The sequence below is a fragment of the Salvelinus alpinus genome, chromosome 7 (genome assembly GCF_045679555.1).
Source record: "Salvelinus alpinus chromosome 7, SLU_Salpinus.1, whole genome shotgun sequence".
Taxonomy (NCBI): domain Eukaryota; kingdom Metazoa; phylum Chordata; class Actinopteri; order Salmoniformes; family Salmonidae; genus Salvelinus; species Salvelinus alpinus.
The window spans coordinates 27,603,465-27,625,557 of NC_092092.1; the positions used below are offsets into that span (position 1 = coordinate 27,603,465).

General features: G+C 41.8%; 2 protein-coding genes across 5 annotated transcripts; one reads left to right on the plus strand and one right to left on the minus strand.

The window, feature by feature from the left end:
- Positions 1-403: 403 nt before the first annotated feature.
- On the minus strand, positions 404-20,910 carry tom1l2 (target of myb1 like 2 membrane trafficking protein). 4 transcript variants are annotated; one of them, XM_071409685.1, is made up of 14 exons: positions 20,796-20,910; positions 20,030-20,114; positions 19,148-19,376; positions 17,085-17,219; positions 16,784-16,981; positions 16,514-16,630; positions 16,065-16,198; positions 15,852-15,900; positions 13,714-13,885; positions 13,388-13,511; positions 13,141-13,219; positions 4,175-4,234; positions 3,695-3,731; positions 404-3,611 (listed from the first exon to the last, which is right to left on the minus strand). In XM_071409685.1, the coding sequence occupies exons 1-14, from the start codon at positions 20,845-20,847 to the stop codon at positions 3,469-3,471; spliced, it is 1,614 nt and encodes a 537-aa protein (XP_071265786.1). In that variant the 5' UTR covers positions 20,848-20,910; the 3' UTR covers positions 404-3,468. The 4 variants fall into 4 exon arrangements, with proteins under 4 accessions (XP_071265786.1, XP_071265787.1, XP_071265789.1 ...); XM_071409686.1 differs by lacking the exon at positions 4,175-4,234; XM_071409688.1 differs by lacking the exons at positions 404-3,611; positions 3,695-3,731; positions 4,175-4,234 and adding an exon at positions 11,289-12,587.
- LOC139580728 (E3 SUMO-protein ligase ZBED1-like) lies at positions 8,880-11,085 on the plus strand. Its single transcript, XM_071409684.1, has 2 exons — positions 8,880-9,014; positions 9,167-11,085. The coding sequence occupies exons 1-2, from the start codon at positions 8,880-8,882 to the stop codon at positions 10,829-10,831; spliced, it is 1,800 nt and encodes a 599-aa protein (XP_071265785.1). The 3' UTR covers positions 10,832-11,085.
- Positions 20,911-22,093: the final 1,183 nt, after the last annotated feature.

Sequence of the window (22,093 nt, forward strand, 5' to 3'; positions counted from 1 at the left end):
AGCAGAATGTGAAGAGCCAGCCATGTTCTAGGATGAGGCGATCCTAAACGACCAATGGGAGAGCCCCTAGACGACTGTCAGTTAGGGCCTGCCCCCCCAAGGAAGGAACGGGGCTGAGAAAGAAAATGGCCAAGGGGTGAGGATTAGAGGGGATACAGTGGTTCCACAGCAAGATGAATGGTCAGGGGTTACTATAGGCCAACTTACACTAGTGTACTGTCGTCAGAGGCAGAAGCCATGGGAAGGATTCCTTCTGCTCCACAGAACTGCACAGTAATGTACTTTTATTTAAATCATGCACCGCCAAAACTGCACACAAATATATCAGACGAGGTGACAGACTTGAAATCAACATAAAACTATAGTATGAAAAAAAAATGAAATAAAGTTGGAGCATATCACATACTACTATAGTTTTTTTATTGGAGTTCAACACATGCATGAGTCAAACAATATAGAGTTAGATAAACTCAGGAAACAGCCAGCACACAAACATAAAAGTCCATTTATGTTTAACCATACACACATATTCTTTCTAAGAGCAGGCTTTGAGGTGACCACCAGGCAAGCTAATATTTAGATATGCCTTAATTATACAAGATCATGTACAGAACCATAGTTCCACTGAGCAAGCCAGACCAATATCAAGCTATACATTTTATATTACGCATATTGGATTGCACAAACAGCAATATATTTTTACTCCTCCAATACATCAAATGTACAGGGCTACTGTCTCAGAGTAGGGCAACCCTTGTACACACACACTTAAAGAATTTCCATTCAGAGAGATGGGAAAACCTTTTAATAATGTGCAATGTCAACACTTCTATCAAAGTGTCTTTCAGAAGCAAGGTCATTTTTCTGACACCTATGTTAATCAATGTACTGCTTGTTCATCAAACCTTGGAAAAAATTTAACTCAATAGGGTTCTTTGCTTACAGTTACAAACAAACCAATCACAGAGTGGACACTTGTCATAAATAGTGACATTAAAAGTTACTGTAGAGTGAAATTCATCTGGAACATTTACATAATTTTTGACATTGAATCAGCATAAGAAATTATCAAACTCCAAAAAACAGCAACAAAACATTTAACACACAATTAACATGAAAAACCCCAATCTCTCCCATAGTCATTCTGCTTTTGTACAATAAAACAATTTCAAAACAGATCCTAAATAAATTACTCCTACACTTGTCAATATTTAGCAAAATGTTTCATTGATTACAGATGTTAAATATACCAACCCGCTCAACTAGATATTTTAACAATGAAATAAGGGTAGAATAAGGTCATGAGTGACTGTCAAGTGTTACATTGTTTTAAACTCATTGTGATTGTATGAAACAGCACGTGTATTATCATCAAGAAAGAGAATAAAGATCTCGGTTTGCAATACTCAATGTTCTTGCTCATACTAGTAAGTAGTGTTACCGTTTCTGAAAACATGAATGTCAACAATTGTTGTCATGAATGTCATTCTAAAATGGTGAGAGTCTCTCACTCAGCCTCTCTTTTCAGCACTGTCACCGTTTTGATCAGCGGATTAGCCCACTGAGCTAACTGGCTAGCATCGGAGTGATGTGCCAGAACAGCTAGCAAGCCAACGAGAGACAAGAACAGGACATGGTACATAAGAGTCCAGGTGATTAAGCAATAAAATGAACAACCTTTGACACTCCAAGCAGAGACCAAACAGATCCCCTTTCCTATATTTCCTTCATGATATTCAGAACCATCCCTTCTATAGGTTCATTTTTTTCACATCCACTTTGTAAAACATTGGTCCATAAATTGTTATTATTCAATACCAGACATACAATGTTCAGTCTGTTCAGTTTGTAGTGAAGACTACTAAAACAGGGCTTTAACAAGAAACGGTTATCTTTCTCAGACTGACTGATACAGTATTACGTCTGACTGAATCTTACAGTATGATACGGTAGTGCATTCACTATGGATGTGATGCAATCATGCTTAGGCCACATGACTACATCTAGACTATGCTTTCCCAGCAGCACTGTACCTGTACTGGTCCTTCAGCATATGGATAAACAGAAAATCATTGTCAGGTAAATGGTACTACATATTTGTTAAGATAACCATAACACCTCATTTAACATAACAGTGCATTTTCTTAAGTGATGTTAATTATTTAGTTGTCTCACTTTAAAAAACATAAAATGGAAATTCATCATCTGAAAATAAATCAGAAATTGTATATATCTCTCCAAAATAACATTCCAGATAACATTCTAGAATTCTAAGCTGGTAAAATAAATCAATCTCTAACGGCGTAGATAAGATGAGAGCATCAATCCCTAGAAATACTTCATCCCTTGAAAGCCCTGTAGTGTAATTTTGTAGTGGACAAATCACATTTCCATTTTTCCACTTCCCTTTCCTGTTGATACCCTTTTTGGGTAAAGGCTGTGAAATGTTATATCCAGGTAGACATACTGTAACATGCGCCAATGCCCTCATAACAGATCTCCCGTCATCCACCATTTCTTTCCCTTATTCGGATTGATTGAATATACACACAGCGATTCTACATGTCATTATTTTACAGTTATACAACAAAGCCACACTCAAAACCATGAAGTCAAATTGATGAAACGAGACAATAGAAAATATCGACTAGGAATTAAACGCATAGTAAAAACACACAATGATCCAGCTACCTGCCCCCATCTGACCTACAAAAAAAAAGGTTAACAATAATTGTACCTAGTTTTCATTGAATTCCCTTTGACGACCCTTCAAGGAATTGAAGGATGGATGGATCTAATAATGCATGCAGTAGATTAGGGGATGACAGGATAGGGATGGTTTCTTGCTGCCATAACGGAGCAGAATATGGGTAGTACTGTAGGTTAGATATGTCTCATATTACCCTTCAGAAGAAGACCAGCCCCGGGACAGAGTGAGCTGCTGGTTTATAAAGACGGCCGTTGTTGATACTCCACAGTTCTTCAGAGGCTGGAGACTGTTCCAAACCATCAACTGTTAGATAAGGAATGTTGATTATGGAATAACGTGGCTGTCTTCTCCCGAATTAAGCTGGTTTCTTTCTGAAAGAGGGGGGATATCAAAATCGAAGGTTCCCTTTGTAGTGTAGTAAACCAATGGGTAGTAGAGCGTTAGTTTTGAAGGTAGAGAGATCCAGAGGGGGAGGATGAGAAAGTGTGTGTGCTTGTCACAGATAAAAGTCTGGGGACTGAGGTCGCTAGCCAGGTCAGAAGTTAAGGTTAAAAGGTCTACTAAGCGAGGGGTTTTCAAACCTCTCCTCTGGGCCCCACAGTCGTTCCATGCATTTGAACTACTCAAGAGCTAACACACCTGATTCAACTTGTCAACTAACTATCAAGCCCTTGGTGAATCAACTGAGCTAGTTCAGGGCTACAACTAAATTGTGAAACGTCTGGGAGTCCCCGAGGAGAGGTTTGAAAACCACTGTACTAAGCGAACAGGGCGTCATCTGGTCTTTCAGCCTTCTTCTTGAGTGTGCCTGTAGTTGCACCAGGGTCACCACTAGGGGGCGAGGGGAGGCTGGGCACCGTCTCTGCTGCCTTCGCCCGCTCCTCCAGAAACTTGTCGAACTCTAGAAGTGGAGGAAGAGAGGGATCAGAGGAGAAGATGTAAGCATATTACACATGCTAGCTAGAGGTGAATCATGTTTCCTACCTTCACTGGTCACCCCCTCTTCTCCCTCCTCTCCTTGCTGTTGAGGAAGTGAAACAAAGTTACACATTTGTCCCTCACTGACCAAAGTATGGGAACTATTTTAAGGACAATCCGAACTTACACAACCACCCTCACCACAAATCCATTTACGTTAGAGAAGTTCAATAAATACAAAGTATTACCACATTCTTACATCAAATTAAGAAAAAACAACTATGCACCAAAGAGGACAGAAACCCTTCAATACTGAAGTCATTTGTTCATGCCAAGACAGACCGTTAGTATTGAAGACTACACAGGAAGCTATAATGGATCAGACACGTGATTGGTCAAGGATGAGGAAATGTGTTGAAGGACAAAGAAAGTGGAATGTGTTACAATTACATTTCTGAAGAACAAGCAGTCCAAAAATTGAGGGATGCAACAGGAATAAAAGGAGAAGAGAAAAGAAAAGGCAGAATAAAATCATGATGGTCTCACCAAGTCAGTACACAGCCACTCCTCTATGTCATCCATGACAGAGGATTGGCCAACAGGAATCTACAGGGAAACATCATGGACAAACAGTGCACAAAAAAAAAAAAACATCCAAAAGAAAATGAAACAAATGGCAGAGAAAACACAAAAAGAAAATCAACTTAAATATAATGCAAAAAGGAATACTAGAAACTCAAACAACGAATAAAAATGCTAACAAACGATTGCATTTGATAAAATGATACAAAGACGTCTGCCATTGATCGATGACATGAAGAAGTACCAATGGCACACATGAAACAGAGAGCCATGTGAAGGCTTTGCAATGCCATGCAGTGACAGTGAATATGAAGAGGCAACATCTTGAAGGCTGTTTGAAACTCTGTGGGTGTGGGATGGACATGCACTAGATGAGACTAGTCTGAGTTAGTGTAAGCTTTGGAAGATTGGTTATAGAGGAGGCCAACAGCGCACACACACACCACGGCCAAGCACTGTGGAAAATAATGTATTGCCCATAGGGCTGACCCCATTTAGTCGACTGGTCGATTGTTTGGTCGATAGGCTGTTTGTTGGCCAACAGAGATTTTGTTGTTGATCGGTCGCAAATTGATTTCTTTTTTTTTTAGGGCACATGAGAAACCTGTGATTCACGCCCGTCTCAGTGAGTGGACTAATGCATTGTGATGGCACAATCCATCACTAAGACATACTGTATGTGCTACTGAAATTATGCAACACTAATAAAAATAAGATTGTATAACAAATGTATTTTCCGAATTGTTTGGTTTATTACTAAACATTTGCCATAGATCCCCTTTCATTTAACTGTGTATCCGCCTGATTTCTTTGCAGACGGCACACACAAATGATCCTAATTGTAGCCTACGGTTCGTTTAGACCAGAAGCGGTGCCTCTGCTTGACAACTCTTCGCTCCAAAAGATTGGCTGCTTTGTGGGCGTGAACCTATTCAAGTAAGTAAACACATTTTGAAAATGTACAAAAAAAATGTAAACTGGTGTGTTATTAGCTAGCTGGTTAGCTACAGCAGGCCACTATGTGTAAGGCTAATGAGCTACTTGTTAGCTAACCAACTTTCCATAATATAGCTAAGTGAAATATCATCAACTAGTTAGCTTCATATTACACTGAACAAAAATATAAAAACACATCAGCTCAAGAAGCTGATTATACAGCATGATCATTAGACAGGTGCACCTTGTGCTGGGGACAATAAAAAGGCCACTAAAATGTGTAGTTGTCACAACACAATGCCCAGATATAGCTTGAGTTGAGGGAGCGTGCAATCGGCATGCTGACTGCAGGAATGTCCACCAGAGCTGTTGCAAGAGAATTTAATGTTCATGTTTACCATAAGCCGCCTCCAACGTCATTTTAGAGAATTTGGCAGTGCATCCAACCGGCCTCACAAATGCAGACCATGTGTAACCACGCCAGTCCAGGACCTCCACATCAGGCTTCTTCACCTGCGGGATCATCTGAGACCAGCAACCCTGAGACCAGTGACCCAGACAGATGATGAAACTGTGGGCTTGTAAACCTGAAGGATTTCTGCACAAACTGTCAGAAACCATGCTGGTCATCTATGAACATTTGAACATCTTGGCTACGTTGTTATAATCTCCACCCGGCGCAGCCAGAAGGGGACTGGCCACCCCTCATAGCCTGGTTCCTCTAAGTTTCTTCCTAGGTTCTGGCCTTTCTAGGGAGTTTTTCCTAGTCACTGTGCTTCTACACCTGCATTGCTTCCTGTTTGGGGTTTTAGGCTGGGTTTCTGTACAGCACTTTGTGACATCAGCTGATGTAAGAAGGGCTTTATAAATACATTTGAGATACTGTGACGAGATGCTGAGGCCCATTATCGTGCCATTCATCCACTGCCATCACCACGTTTCAGCATAACGCACGCCACAATGTCGTAAAGATCTGTACACAATTCCTGGAAGCTGAAAATGTCACAGTTCTTCCATGGTCTGCATATTCAGACATGTCTGGGATGCTCTGGATCAACAGTGTGTTCCAGTTCCCGCCAATATCCAGAAACTTTGCACAGCCATTGAAGAGGAGTGGGACAACATTCCACAGGCCACAATTAACAGCCTGATCAACTCTATCCGAAGGAGACGTGTCACACTGCATGAGGCAAACGGTCACACCAGATACTGACTGGTTATCTGATCCACATCCATACCTTTTTTATAAGGTATCTGTGACCAACAGATGCATCTTTCTATTCCCAGTCATGCGAAATCCATGACTTATTTAAAGTTACCGATTTCCTTATGGTTCATATAACTCAGTAAAATCTTTTAAATTGTTTCATGTTGCGTTTATATTTTTGTTCAGTGTAGCTTGTTATCTTGATGTAGGCCTATTTATCATTGTAAATTAGACTCATGTTCCAAATGCATTTGTAGACAACAGCAATTGAAGATGGTGAATTTATTTTCTGCTCCAGCTGTCAAAAAAGGGAATAGGTGTACTAGCTAGATAATGTCTTCCCACAACCTGCTTTATGAAAATATTCTCCAGTTTTAGGCCCTAGAGAGAAAAACTATGAAGACAGAGATAATATCCAGGCCTTAATTGTAATAAAATACAATAAACCTGTTTCTTTGAGAGCTGTGAAGACCTGTCTGCAGATGAAGATGTATTTAAGGTCGCAGCTACTCTTCCTGGGGTCCAGCAACATTAAGGCAGTTATATACAATAAAAAATTACACTTAACACAACACATTAGGGGTGTTCCCTCAGGCCACTACTCTATCACATATCTACAATGAATGTCCCAAGAGACTGCTTGCACATCCTTGTATGCCATTATGTGTACTTATGTTAGCAAAATGTTGTATACAACAATACAAAACATACTACAGCTTCAGCAGGCCAATCCTTCTCCTAGAGGTATGCAGGCTTCTATTCCAGCCCAGCACTAACACACCTGATTTAACTTATCAAACCTAAGGAGTTGATAATGTGTATTATTGCTGGGCTGGAATAGAAGTCTACTCACCCAGTAGATCAGGGAGTGGAGCAAGGTTGGCCTCCTCACGTATGGACTTTTTTGTTCACCAAGTAATTATGCTTTCGTAATAGCCTACTTACTAAGATGTCTAAAATTTACAAACAAGTTAGCTTGTACATTTTGATTCATTTAAGTGATGTGTTTAAACTTGTTTTAATTGTTAACTTAAAATATTATTCAAGATGAACTAGTGTTAATTTTCATTCATCACAGACCACAATTCTGCAAAAACAATTCTGTCTCTAATTTGTCTGTGTTGCTTTCTCAAATTAACATTACCTTTGTATCCAGCTGTGAGCTCTCCAAATCGGTTTTATTTGATTGTCACCATATCAGCCATGTGAACCCATTGTGCAGCTTATCATAATGGCATGCATCACCAATGCAGCCATAGGCCTACAGTATGATGACATAACTAGCCTAACGGGTATGTGCAATCAATGTGCCCATTGTCATTGTACATCTGAAGCAGAGAACAGCTAAACTCGGTTTCCATATTGATGAGATCGATAATGCATGAGGCTAAGCATAAGCAAGATTTCCTACATGATGATTTTTATGACAAAATTGTTTAGTGCAACTACAACCCTTGCATTCTAGGTACAGTACATATATATTTTTTAAAGCTGGCTATTTTTAGACGAATTCAAAAATGGCAAAAAAGAAAAAATGTTGCGTGGGGAGATTTGTAATTCTACCTCGTTTACTTGCCGAGAATGATTTTAGAACACAGACAAAAATCAGAATATCAATTGCATGGAGGATTGCAGATGTTGATCAAATTTAAATTTGTCACATGCACCGAATACAACAGGTGTAGACATTACAGTGAAATGCTTTCTTACAAGGTGGGTCAAGAGATTTGCAAAGCTACAATTTCCTTTAACCAAATTACCCATTCATGTGAATGTAGGCCTATTTATTTTACAGGTAGTAAGCTATAATTGTCAATGTCATTAGACAATGAAAGAGCCATAAGATAATGAGACTCATAATGTTAAGATACCATAACCCAATTAGTAGCATATTACATGAGAAATGCAAGCTTTGTAAATTATACACTGTTATAATTTGTGTTACTGGTGATTTCTATTCTTTGGTGGACACATTTCACAATTGGTGGCTTTGATCACAGTTTTGATGTCTAGGTTGCTTGATTTTCATAGCTAGCTAGCAGCACAAGCAAACATTGTTGTGCAAATCTCTCTTCACCCACTATCAACAGAACCAACAATCTCTGCAATCCTCCTCCATGCCATTGACCTTGTGACTTTGTCTCTATTCTAGCAAAGCAAAATCATATAGAATTGGAAAACCCGACATGGCAATGATTTACGTTCCTCCATCTGTTTTGGTTGTGCTGGTCTGGAACTAAACTAAATGACAGGTGGAAAAATGTTGAAGCAAACATCTGCTCCTCACCTGATTGGTTAACAGCAGCAGTGGCCGCGTGCAATTTGCATAAAGTAGAGCTGAACTTTCTATCGCACCACTAGCAGGGTTTGCGCCCCTCACCTTCCCACAATCCCATGTGCATCGCTCCGCGTGCTCCCGTTGAAGATGAATGGGGGCGGAACTTCGTCTGGCGAATTCGGAAGCGGTGTAAACCCTACCAGTACATACCGTAGCTACTTCATAATCTTATTGGGTCAAATTAAGACATGTCGAAAAGGTCTGCAGTATGGCAGCATTTCATTGTTGTAATGGATGACGCCAAAAAAGTGGAATGCAAACTCTGCAAACAGCGGTTTGCTTACCATAGTTCGACAACGAATATGACATATCACTTGAAAACAGTAAGTTAGCCTACTTTGTTTTTCTAGTTGCATGCTAAAACAGTGACAGGGTTTATATGCATGTGAACATCTCCAAATAATGTAATAACAATGGTATACATAACTCATTCAAATGTAGGACTACTTAAATTTTAAACTTCGTGTATTTATAGGCGCATCCCCAGTACAGCACGAGCGCCTCCACTGCTAGCTCAGGTTTAACCCAAACCACCTTGGAGCAGAATTCCCCAATCTCAGAAAAAAGAAAGAGCGAGATAACCGATGGTATCGTGGACTTCATTGCCTTGGACATGAGGCCTGTTAACCTGATAGAGGGCGTGGGATTTAAGGATATGATGAAAATATTGGAACCTGGTTACACTGTTCCCAAGAGAGAGACTGTTATGCATGCTCTGACAGCGAAATATGAGAACACAAAAGAGAAGGTTTTGGAGTCTATCAAAAACAGCCAGGCAGTAAGTTTTACAACCGACATGTGGACCTCACTGAGAATGGAGTCTTACATGACCGTAACTGCCCATTTCATTACGGAGGCCTGGGGACTGCAGTGTCTTGTGCTGGAGACAAAGCAAATGGAGGAGAATCACACCGCCGCCACCATTGCGCAGAGACTTGGAGAAGTGGCCGACAAATACGAAATCCCAGGATGTAAAAGGGTCGCTGTGGTACACGACAACGCCGCAAATATGGTTTTGTGTGCAGATATACTGGGGCGGGAGGAGAAATGGGCAGGCGTTAAAGGAATCAGATGTGCTGGACACACCTTACAGCGGTGCATCAACGCCACTCTCAATCAAGACCCCATCTGTCGCACTGTGGTTGCAGCCAGACACCTTGTGGCTCATTTTAAGAAGCGAACAAAAGCCAGAAAGGGACTAAAGGAGAAACAAAAAGAACAAAAGGTGGTTGAACATGTCCTGATCCAAGACGTTTCCATGCGGTGGAATTCTTCTCAGACCATGTTAGCGCGTCTGATAGAACAGAGATGGCCTGTAACAGCAGTGCTCTCCGACCCCAACTACACTGGGAAAAATGAACGCAACCTTGATCTCACCCCAGCGCAATGGAACATGGCAGAGGACATTTCAAATGTGCTGAAGCCCATTGTCACCCTGACTGAGCTGCAGTCCGAGGAGGAAAATGCATCCTTATCTGCAACCATACCCATGCTAGCCAACCTCAAACGCCGCCACTTGGCACCAGTGGAGGACGACAGCCCCACTACTAAGAGTCTTAAAACAAGGCTGGTGGAGGAATCTGACAAAAGATGGCAGCTCAAAGACCGACTATTTGAGAGTAGTATATACGTCCAAGCAGCAGTCGTAGACCCCCGCTTCAAGCTGCTTTCATTCCTTGACGATGAAAAACGGGACGTAGCCTACATCAACGTGTCCCAGCTGGCCGACCGGTTGAGCGCTGAGGGAGACAGAGACAGCTCTACACCCACGGATGAAGAGGTACCCGCACCAAAAAGAAAAAAAACGGACAAGGAGCGGGAGATTGATATGCTAATGTGTGGAGATGAGGGAGAGAAAGAGTGTCAGGGGGATAGCAAAAAAGAAGTTAAGTATTATCTCCAAGATAGAACAAAAGTCGACGCTGGACCACTAGCTTGGTGGGGGAAAAATGAGGACAGGTATCCGAAGCTGGCCAGAGCAGCGAAATACCTCCTCTCGATTCCGGCGACCTCCACTCCATCAGAGCGGATATTTTCCAAGGCAGGGTTTATATTCAATAAATCGAGGAGCTGCCTTCTGCCCGAAAATGTTGACAAGCTGGTGTTCCTGTCGCATAACTTGAAAAGATTGGGGAAGTAGGCTAAGCGGCAGCCCAGGTCTATGTGAGTAAGTAGGCTAGTCCGATACAGTTGACAGATGGAGAAGATGAAGCTATTATGCTAAATGTTTGGAATAGCCTATGCTTATTTTTGTAGCCTAGGCCTATACAAGCCATTTTATATGTTCAGCATTAGTTTAAGCTGATGTTGATACCATTTGGGGCTACAACTTGCTCTATATTTTGTTATTCATGCATTTTATTCATAATTAAACATTTACTGTTTAATGTTCAACTCTGTTGATTGAATACTAGGCCTACTGGCTGTAACTGCTGCTTTTCATTTTAATTAAGCACAATTTAAAATTGTTCAATTTGTTATGTTCTTAATTGGATATCTCCATTTTGCAATATCATATTTGAGAGACAGTCAGTGATAAGCTTTTTTTAAGCTAGGCTACTGTAGGTATAATTCAGATTGTTAAGTACCATTAGAAAGTTGTTACCTGCTTGTGGTAAAAACAACAAGGCCCCTGTGGTGTATAATCAGAGGTCCAGGCAGACGACAAATGAAATGCTAATTTCTAGTGACTTGAGAAATGGGCAAATATTAACTTAAAATTGGCAAATTTACAAGGCTTTAGAGGGGCCTTGCAGAGTTGCATCTACTATGTATGGTACAGTCCAATCCGTTTCAGGGCCATTCATACTGTACATCAGTGTGACATAATATACACACATTAATTGAATATATAAACAACCATTTTGTACTCCCTCTGCTACTGTATGAGTAATTTCCTAGTATTTCTCACTTCCCATGTCAGGTTGTTACCACTGCTGCTCTACATACTGTATGGTTTGAAACTAAAACATAATATTTCCAACTTAGTAACCAGCAAAGTGCACAGTTAAACTGATTTACATATATGCATGAAAGGTCAAACAAAAGTTCATCAAGCTTCTCTACAAAATTATAACAGAATATATGGCTGCCTCTCTCCTGCATGATATGAACACATGAAGTACACCCTCTAGACCATGGATGGGTAACATGGGGGGGGTGTAGGTAGACCTTACAGTGAAAATCTTACTTACGAGCCCCTAACCAACAATGCAGTTTCAAAAAAATACAGATCAGAATAAGAGATAAAAGTAACAATTTCACAAAAATCTGAACTCATCATGAGAGGCTGAAGTAGCTCTCTGGTTTGTGTAGACATCCATACACACACCTGGAGTCAGAGCCGGCCCTAGCCACCTTGGTAATTCAACCATGATTAGTAGTAAGTTTAGGTAGCTGGCTAGACAATTTTACCTATAATTTTTTTTTATTATAAATGTAGCTCACATGGGCTAATTGAGTGACTGACAGAGGAAAAACTACTGATGCACAACCACATTTCAAAATTGCACTTTGTGTATTCTACTACTCTTCAACTCTCATACTATTCTACTATTCAACTCTCAAAAGTAAGTTGAGCCCCCAACTGAGTTATTAAATAATTGACTTGCTTCTAACATTAGGGGGGCATGTCCCCTTCTAAAGTTCTAAGGAAAGGGGAATGGAACAATAATCAACATCAAATGGTACTCTCGTCCGGCAGCCTTTTCCTGACATGGCAAAAATGTCTGTAGCACACAGTTCCCCACTCCTCTGCCACAGGTGTGTGGAACTGGCTCATTAGGAGTGCTGTTGTGGGTGTGGGGCGCGGCCGATGCAGTGGCCCTCCAAGGTGCTGAACTGAATCTTCAGTGAGCTTTCTCTCCAGCATTGGCTAGCGGTTGCTCTCCACGGTTCTGAAAGATAATCTTCAGTGCGCCGTTGAATTGGGTCGGGAACAGGTTCTTGATCTCTGGCTCCCTCTTGTGTCTTAATTATTTCAACAGTGCGCTTAAAGCATCAGAGAAGCTCAGTGCATATAGTTCGTTTTCTTAAAACACATAGGGTGTGTCTATGTATGGGAAAAATGCACGTTTAAATAGTTCCACCAATCGATTGGTCGGTCGACTAAGATTATTTATATAATTTTTTTACGTCGGGGAGAGCCTTTGACAGTGTAACAGCACATTGAATGTAAAAGTTAAACGTCATCCTTAGTGATGTTAGGGGCGGCAGGTAGCCTAGTGGTTAGAGCGTTGGGCCAGTAACCGAAAGGTTGCTACATCGAACCCCCGAGCTGACAAGGTCAAAATCTGTCATTCAGCTCCTGAACAAGGCAGTTAAGCTCACTGTTCCTAGGCCGTCATTGTAAATAAGAATTTGTTCTTAACTGACTTGCCTAGCTAAATATTATTATATATATTTTTTAAGTAGTGCACTTCTAAAAGGTTGGTCAGCCAGAGTACTCACCCCTCCTGTAGGCTGCTGCCTGACTTCCAGAAGAGGCAGCCCAATCCCACATACAGCATTACGGTCCTCTAGAGGAGCTCTGCCAGGAGAGAGTTAGTGTTTAATGACCAGACGAACACAACATTCAGATAGAAATGTATTGTGTAGAACATATCAGCCATGTAGAATTGTGTATGCTCTGTCCATTACAAGCCTAGGAGGTAAGGGCTAATCTCTGAATGGGATACCAAGTGTGATGCGTTCTTACGTCACGAGTGTCTCGGTGGTCAGAGGCAGAGCTCCGGTCCTGGTCTGGGCGAACATGTCAAAGTCGTCCTGAGGCTTACAGCTGGGCAGAGAGCTCAGAGTGCTGCTCACACTGTCACCCACATCTGAGGCACAAAAGGACATCAGTTATATTGTTCAGACATAATCAAATGTGAATTGCATGTGTTAAGAACATGTTATATTGCTGAAGGACCTGGTAAACAGTTCAAAGAGAACAAATTAATCAGCACTCTTACAGTGGATTTGTCTTTTACTAAATAGACTTGGATAGGGCGGATGTACATTAACAGAGTCCAGGGAACATACCAAGGCCGGCTAGGCGAGAGGCCAGGGAGGCAGGTGAGGAAGGCCGTGCAGCGGGGGTGGTGTAGAAAGGGGGCAGGCTGGACGGGGGAGTGGTGGTGATCATATTGCTGACGACTGCAGGAGAGCCAGGGCCCAGATCTATCAGGTTGTCCTCTGTAGCCTCACTGAAGACCTGCAAACCAGGGATATGGGAATGAGTGTGAGCGCACGTGAGGGAGTCAAATCATAATCAAATTTTATTAGTCACATGTGCCAAATACAACAGGTGTAGGTAGACCTTACAGTGAAATGCTTACTTACGAGCCCCTAACCAACAATGCAGTTTCAAAAAAATACAGATAAGAATAAGAGATAAAAGTAACAAAAGTAAGTAAAATAACAATAGCGAGGCTATATACAGGGGGGTACTGATACAGATTCAATGTAAGGAGGCACTGGTTATTTGAGGTAGTATGTACATGTAGGTAGAGATATTAAAGTGACTATGCATAGATGACAACAGAGTAGCAGTGGTGTAAAGAGAGGGGGGGGGGGGGGGGCACTGCAAATAGTCTGCGTAGCCATTTGACTAGATGTTCAGGAGTCTTACGGCTTGGGGGTAGAATATGTTTAGAAGCCTCTTGGACCTAGACTTGGCGCTCCGTGCGGTAGCAGAGAAAACAGTCTGACTAGGGTGGCTGGAGTCTGACAATTTTTAGGGCCTTCCTCTGACACCGCCTGGTATAGAGGTCCTGGATGGCAGGAAGCTTGACCCCAGTGATGTACTGGGCCGTTCACACTACCCTCTGTAGTGCCTTGTGGTTGGGGGCCGAGCAGTTGCCATACCAGTCAGGATGCTCTCGATGGTGCCGCTGTAGAACCTTTTGAGGATCTGAGGACCCATGACAAATCTTTTCAGTCTCGAGGGGGAATAGGTTTTGTCGTGCCCTCTTCATGACTGTCTTAGTGTGCTTGGACACGTTGAAGAGTATGAAAGACCACTTTTAGGAGCCCACTCCAAACCGACTGCCAATTACATTTCTCATTATAGTCACTACAACAAACTAGTCGCGAAGGGGAGGGGGATTACACAAAAAGGGCCCGACACCTGGCATTAGTTTTGTTCATCAATTTGACCAACAACAAAATGTTTCGCTAGAACAGAAAGTCTCAGGCAAATAAAGCACATACGAATGTGAGAGGTCAGAGAAAATCCTATGTTAGCTGGAGAAAAGCATGAATATGCCCATGAATGAGGAACAGTTGTAGTTTGTGGGAGTTTTGGTTAAGGGGGTAGGTACTCAGCCAGAAACAGTTAGTAAGAGAAATGCAATAAGATTTGATTGTGGTGAAAAATGAGCTGTTGTGTGCTTTTATGATTTGTCATTAATTTGTGCGCAGTGCCTAGTTACCACAGCAATGAACTTTGCACTGGGTGTTGTTTTTTTCTTTTGGCTGTGTAACAGAACCTTGAGAAAGGTGGGTGGTTGTGGGGTAGGGGGCATCTTTAGCCATTAAGTAGATGTTGCCCCCCTGATCTACGATCAGCTTAACCTCCCTGAATCACAACTTTAACCATACAAGGAGGAAAAATCAAAACTGATCTTAGATCAATGTCTAGCGACAACTTCATCATACTCCTAGCTTTAGACCGTCTCTGGGTCAGTTACTGAGGGCTGTGCAGTTAAAACATGCCATTTGGAGCAGATGGGATATACAGGGTCAATGTCATTCATTGATGTTTTAACAGTGTCACTTGGTGTCCAAATACATGTGATATACTAATTATTGGGGTGACTTTCATACTTGCCTGTCTTAGCTAGCCATAAGAAAAAAATACCATTAACATGCCTGGGCAACACGCCACGGTCAGCGTGGGCATGATATTAACGGTACGGACAGCGACAGATGATCTAACATGTAACATGCCTTAGCCTACATCTCTACACAGAACAGTCTGTCTTTTAGTCAGACTCAACGACATTACAGAATGACAAAACATTTGTAAGAAACAGGCACGCTATGGAAGACAAAGTATCAAGCAGAGATAGGAATAACATTATGCATTTGCATGCGTCAACCATGTACAAATAAGGAAGTGATGTCCTTGTTTGTGTGTGTGTGGGGGTTACTGCCTATGGCCGTCACTGCTAACTCACCCCATTGTTGATACCCTGAGATGCTCTGCCTGACCGGAACCTCTCGTACCTGAGAGAAATGAAATTAACATATCAAAATAACTGGTCCACGCTTGTTCATAACAACTGTTACATGAAGTCCTCCATGCCGCTCATAGGAGAAAGGTGTTATTTGAGACAAATGTTAGCCATCGCTCAGTGATGAGAGATGTTAGTGTGTGTGAGCTAGCCTACCTGTCGTAGCGTAGGAAGATGTTGTTGAGGTCGTCGTTGACGTGCAGTAGCTCCTCTGTGACCTCCTCGTTAGACACACAGGAGATGAGCTCCACTATCCTCTGCTGCATGGCCCGGCATGTCCGGTTCAGCTCCTACAAACATCACGCACAGGTTTCCACACAGCAGCGTTACCCAGTCTGACATTAACTGTATAAAAGGGCTAGACCCGGGGTTGTCAGAGATCTGAAAGGATCTGATGGCATTAGTGCTTTCATGGTGTACCAACTGCAGAAAAAGGAAACTACCTGTACAAACATTGAAAGCGCTCTCTCTAGTGGTCTGTGGGAATACCCTTTTCTGTCAATCATCTTTCCTGTTTGTCAAGAAACTAGACCCTATAAATAAACTAACAATACCAGAGTCGAAGCTGACGTCATACAGTCAGAGAAAGGGGGCTGGCATCTAACCTGCAGTAGCTCGTGGTCCGAGGGGTCCTCCTGTCCAGGAACCATCTCTGTCAGCATCTCTGACATCACCTTGGTGTTGCCACGCACGATGTCCAGCTCACTGCGCAGCCGGCAGATCTGGACAGCAGAGGGAATAAAATGCCAACTCCTCTCAGATCCATCTCCTTGAACCTTAGAATGCAAGCTATCCAGAAGATTTTAAACACCTTTTCCCAAATCTGGTTAGGGAACAGATCTTGCAACTGTAATGGCTATTCACTGACTCAGTACCTGGTCAGGTGAGGGGTTGATAGACCCAGAGGCGCCGAGGCTGGGGACCTGAGGGGCGGAATAGGTGGGAGGGACAGATGCTGCAAAGGGTGGGGTGGAGACAGCATGGGGAGGCGGCTGCTGGTGGGGGATAGGCTGGGCTGGGGGAGGGGCGGTGGCCTTCAGTGTGGCTTGGTTCACCTCAGAGCCAGTCGACAGCTTTAAATGAGAAAAAAAATAAACATTACAACAAAATAGCAGCTGGATTCTCATACTCAATATAGAGTAAGGAAATGCATGCAAATGGATGTGACAGTCCTACTCGTTGAGGAGTGTGGATTGGAGACAGGGTCTCCAGGTCAGACATAGGGAACTCAATGCCTTTCCTCTTCAGCTCCTCATAGATATGGACCACACCCGTCAGGTCTGGACTACTCCTGAACGCGTCAGCCCACGCCTGGGAGACGGGTTGAATGAGAAAGACAAACGTTATCTTAACCTTGTCATGTCTGTCAGTGCTTTATTCAGGTAGCCCTTTACACCCGTACCCATATACAGGTTGAAAATGGCAGATTTGGACACCGATAAACTCCTTCATTGGAACACAAAATGCTATACATGATGTCAGAGCTCTGGCTCTGCACTTCACAGGGAAAGGCTGTAAATTAAAGAAGACTATGTATTTTGAAAGAGACACTGAGGATTATACTAAATACTGCTTTGATGTCATAAAAGCAAGCAAAACACCCATGAGTCGAAATGTGCACTCCACATTCCCATATTATAAAACTCATGTCAAATAGTGTCAACATTTATGATCACTATGTTTGATGTAGTTACAAGATATGGCGTCACCCTGGGTTGTTCTGAACAGAATTAGTCTTGTCTATTGTGAAGAAAATTTGCCGCGGTACACGCACCTCAATGCACTCATGACTCATTTCAATGCGCAGTAAAATAATGATCTGTTTCCTGAATTGCATTGTGAAAGCCTAACACCGTAATATTGTATAACTTAGCTAGTCATGTTAGCAATAGAACAAGCTTTCAAATGCTGCCCACCTGACCCAGATTTACAATGGACCGTTTTTTGGATTGCATAAACAACAATTGTGTGATGGCGGGGATGCAGAGTTGTGTTCCAAACAAAACTACAAGTGCGCTTGCTCTATTTCCTCAAGTGCACAGCTTGGGGGGGGGGCACCTTATAGTTGAATACTTTTTTTTTAGTCATAAGTGCATTTAAATGACTTAGGAACTGTGCACACTTGAGGTGAGGTGTGTGACCAATTGGAGACACCAGTTAGTCCGCTCGCTCAGACCCTTGTCATTTAGTTGTCTTATGTTGCACCTATACATAATTTTCCTGGAATATTCTTATGTTACTGAATGTATCCAGAGTATTTTCAGATTTCGATGTCAACAAATGATGCGAAAAGTACAGTAATGTAAAATGCTAAATAAAAATCGACAGTTTGGATTCAGTCTTGTGTCAGGTGAACTGTTGTCCTCACATTTACATTTACATTTAAGTCATTTAGCAGACGCTCTTATCCAGAGCGACTTACAAATTGGAAAGTTCATACTGGTCCCCCCGTGGGGAATGAACCCACAACCCTGGCGTTGCAAGCGCCATGCTCTACCAACTGAGCCACACGGGACCACACTCACCTTTGGTCTAATAATTTTTCCAGAATCTCCTAACTATTACTTTTCAATTGATACCATGATTATGCATATGCTTTTCATTTTTCTAGAAGAAACATTTCCATTTAGCCCTATTCATACATGTGTAGAGAATTAACTGGTCAAAGTATTTAGGTCAAGGGTGTCACAAATGACATTTACACTACCACAAAAGCTCTTGTTGGCTGAGCAAGGAAGCATGTGAGCATCTTGGGTGTATCATTACACATTCATCCTTGTGAGAAAACAGTGCCGCGTTTGTAATAACACTTGCATGTGGTCTGGTGAAAACCATTAAAGTTCCATCAACAGCCGCCATCTTAGTGGGAAACTAGAGGTCACCGGAGGCAATCGGCCAGGGTTACCTAAGATCCCCATGGTAACACCTGGCTGCAGGTAGCACAACACCGGAGGCCCTGCCTGAAGAACACTGGATCCCCCAGGGCTGCAGCCACAGGCAACCAACACCTTTCCTCAACTAGCTCATACAGAGCAGTACAATATACTCTGAAAGCACTTCCATCTATTTGCTCAAGGACAAACTATCATCATCTCCTAACACAACTCTTCCAGAATACTTTAAAAAAAATGTGGTTTATCAATAAAAGCTTCTTCTACTAGCTTTATCACCAAAGTTGTCACAAATAAATAAAAACATGTCATGCATAAACTCTCACCCATAAGTGTGTGATCCCTTACCTGGATCAAGGCAAGCACTTTGTCTTGTACGATAGTGGGAGGGTTGTTTTTGGGGGAGATGATTTTTACAAGCACGCCATCTATGAAGTCTCTGCTGGTGACGAGAGCATGAAAACGATGCCCGCAGTTCTTCACACATGTCTCCAGGACGGTGAGTGCCAGCATCACCTCCCTGTAGTTCTTGTTCCCGTTCAGCCTCTTCTTCATTGCCCTGATGGCATCCTTGGGCCTGCAGCATCAACACACAGCAAAGAGCAGAGAACAGGGTGAGATTGGGAGAAGACAGACACACATGATGACTACAACATGATAACTACAACATACCATCTACTACTGCGTAGTAACTGCACCACCAAGCATCATTTACCCATTGACTGAAATAATGTTATTAATACTTTAAAGGATTTATGTAACAGGCAATGCTTTACTAAAAATGGCCTAGGCTACACTATAATGCAGATACATCATTAACAATGGTAGGTGTGGCCTTCCCTTGAATTCCTGATACAGAGGGCTTTAACAAACTGATGTCATATTATGAGATAAACTGGGAGTAGGGGTAAATCCACCTTCCCTAATTTACCACCCACTTATCAAACAGAAAATGGACTTCAACACTTTTACAAACAAGTTTAATGGACCAGATAGCTATCCAAGCCCTAGATAGTAGGCCAGCACTTGGATCAAATCCTTTATTGCTTCTGATAAGAGGCAAGGCAGAGCGAGAGACCTTCACAGAGAAAGTGTGGCCATATTCACATGTAGTTAAGTCACTAGGGACAAATTATCAAGTCCATGTCACAAAGCTCCAGAATAGGTCTAAAGTGTGTTTTTTAATGCACATAATTCATTAGCCTAGTTAGAATGCACTTTTCTACTCACCCATCCTCGGTTTCATTGATGATGTCACATATTTCCATATTGAGGGCCCAGTCCTCACTCTGAAGGGAGCCATCAGTGGCTCTCTCTAAAGACAGAACATTAAATTCCCCCTCGTCAGAGCAGGAGAAAATTGTAATTTGAAAACAATATCCTTTTCATGATTGCAATGATCACACATGCTAACTTTTCAGCTAGCTAATTAGCTCAGTCACAGCAACGCTATACTAATTTAGCTAGCTAACTTACTTAAGTTAGTTACCCAGTAATGTACTGGGTAGGCTTGTTATGCCGCTGTGCCTTGGGTTCTCGAGAGCTAGCTAGCTAATTTAGCAGTGGTCCAGCTGTCAAATACATGATATACCACATGGTTCATTCGAATAGCTAGCCAGCCACATACAAACAGTTATCGCGACCAGATACAGACAGTAACGCTAGTTAACGTTAGCTAGATTAACTTAAGTAGCGAATGTAAATGAATAAAGTGCAACATACGGAATATGCCCACCACGACCTAGCAAGATTACCACGAACTATTGCTTATATTGATGAATATATAACTAGTTAACAACATATTTCTTGCCAAGTTAACCAGCTTGGAAATAACCAAAATGAATGCTAGTCAACTGGTTAGCTTCGCGTATGGGTCGATAGCCAATGAACTTAGCTAAGTAAGAATCAAATGTCATGACGATTCAAAAATGTGAAACACGATTATCTACAGATTCCTTTCAATCACAGTTTGTTTTAAAAAATTAAAACAACTTACCAATACAATGTCCCACCGGAGTACTGTATGGATTTCCCAAAAGGAACTCCATCTTGATCGACAACAAACAATTTGTACGATTCACTTCATGGAAAAGATACAGTATGCCCCGCCCATCAAGCAATTTCATTGGCAGAAAAATCCAGTAGGTCAATCTGATTGGGCAGCATAAACGTCGATCATTATATTGCAAACCATTGCAAATAATGACAACCATCACTGCATTCATGAATCTTAAACAGTACTACATGAAGAAAAACGAGATAAAAATAATTTTATGTTGAAAAAATGTTTGTGACTTATTTCCAATATGGTTATGTAAACAGTAGATTTTACAATCTGTCAGTGCACACAATCCAAAGTATGTTTACATAGAAAACTTCTCATATCCACAAGCGATTTTACATTAGGATTTCAAAATGTTTGCTTTAAAAAATAACAGAACAGTGTTTCCATGTGTCATTTTTATTCGAATGCATTTAGGGTTTGATTCAGTGGTTTGACAAAAAAGCTGGTGATGTATGTAACAGCTGTATGTATGTAACATGTATGTATGTAACAATAAACATGTTTTAGTCAGTTTGACCCATTGATAGATTACATTTTTACTGAAGCAACAGAAAAACTAAGTCAGCTTTGCTACAAGCTACTAAGTATAATACAGTGGGAGTGAGAGAGACATCTGGGCTGAGACAGGGGGAACAAGGAATTAACATTCCTCCCCTGAACGGACAACACTCACTGTTTCCATAGAAACATGCAATGTTCCCAAAAGTCACTGATGACTGAGAAACTGATTCAAAACACAAACTGTAGAAGAGATGGCCATCATCATACTTGGCTGCTGCCAAGTTGTACTTTATAGGGAAGGAGTGTCAGAGAAGACTGTTCCTCTTTACTGAAATTAAATTACACATATTTCTCTTTCTATAAAAGCCAACTGACATTTACTCCTGAGGTGCTGACCTGTTGCACTCTCTATAATCACTGATTATTATTTGACCCTGCTGGACATCTATGAACACTTGAACATCTTGAAGAACGATCTGGCCTTAATTAAAGGCCATGTACTCATTACTCATGTGCAATGAATAATGTGGAAATTTAGCAAGTTGAGGATACTAAACTGCTTGGAGTAACCCTGGATTTTAAACTCTCATTGTACAAACATATTGACACAATAGTAGCTAAGGTGGGGAGATGTCTGTCCATAATAAAGCACTGCTCTGCCTTCTTAACAACACTATCAACAAGGCAGGTCCGACAGGCCCTAGTTTTGTCACACCTGGACTACTGTC

Bases quoted from the DNA above. Each gene is read 5' to 3' on its own strand.
- LOC139580728 (XM_071409684.1), top strand. From the start codon at position 8,880: ATGTCGAAAAGGTCTGCAGTATGGCAGCATTTCATTGTTGTAATGGAT. The intron at 9,015-9,166 runs GTAAGTTAGCCT...GTGTATTTATAG, and splicing joins TGACATATCACTTGAAAACA to GCGCATCCCCAGTACAGCAC.
- tom1l2 (XM_071409685.1), bottom strand. From the start codon at position 20,847: ATGGAGTTCCTTTTGGGAAATCCATACAGTACTCCGGTGGGACATTGT. The intron at 13,886-15,851 runs GTGAGTTAGCAG...CCTGGTTTGCAG, and splicing joins CTCAGGGTATCAACAATGGG to GTCTTCAGTGAGGCTACAGA. The intron at 3,612-3,694 runs GTAGGAAACATG...CTCCACTTCTAG, and splicing joins AGAGGGGGTGACCAGTGAAG to AGTTCGACAAGTTTCTGGAG.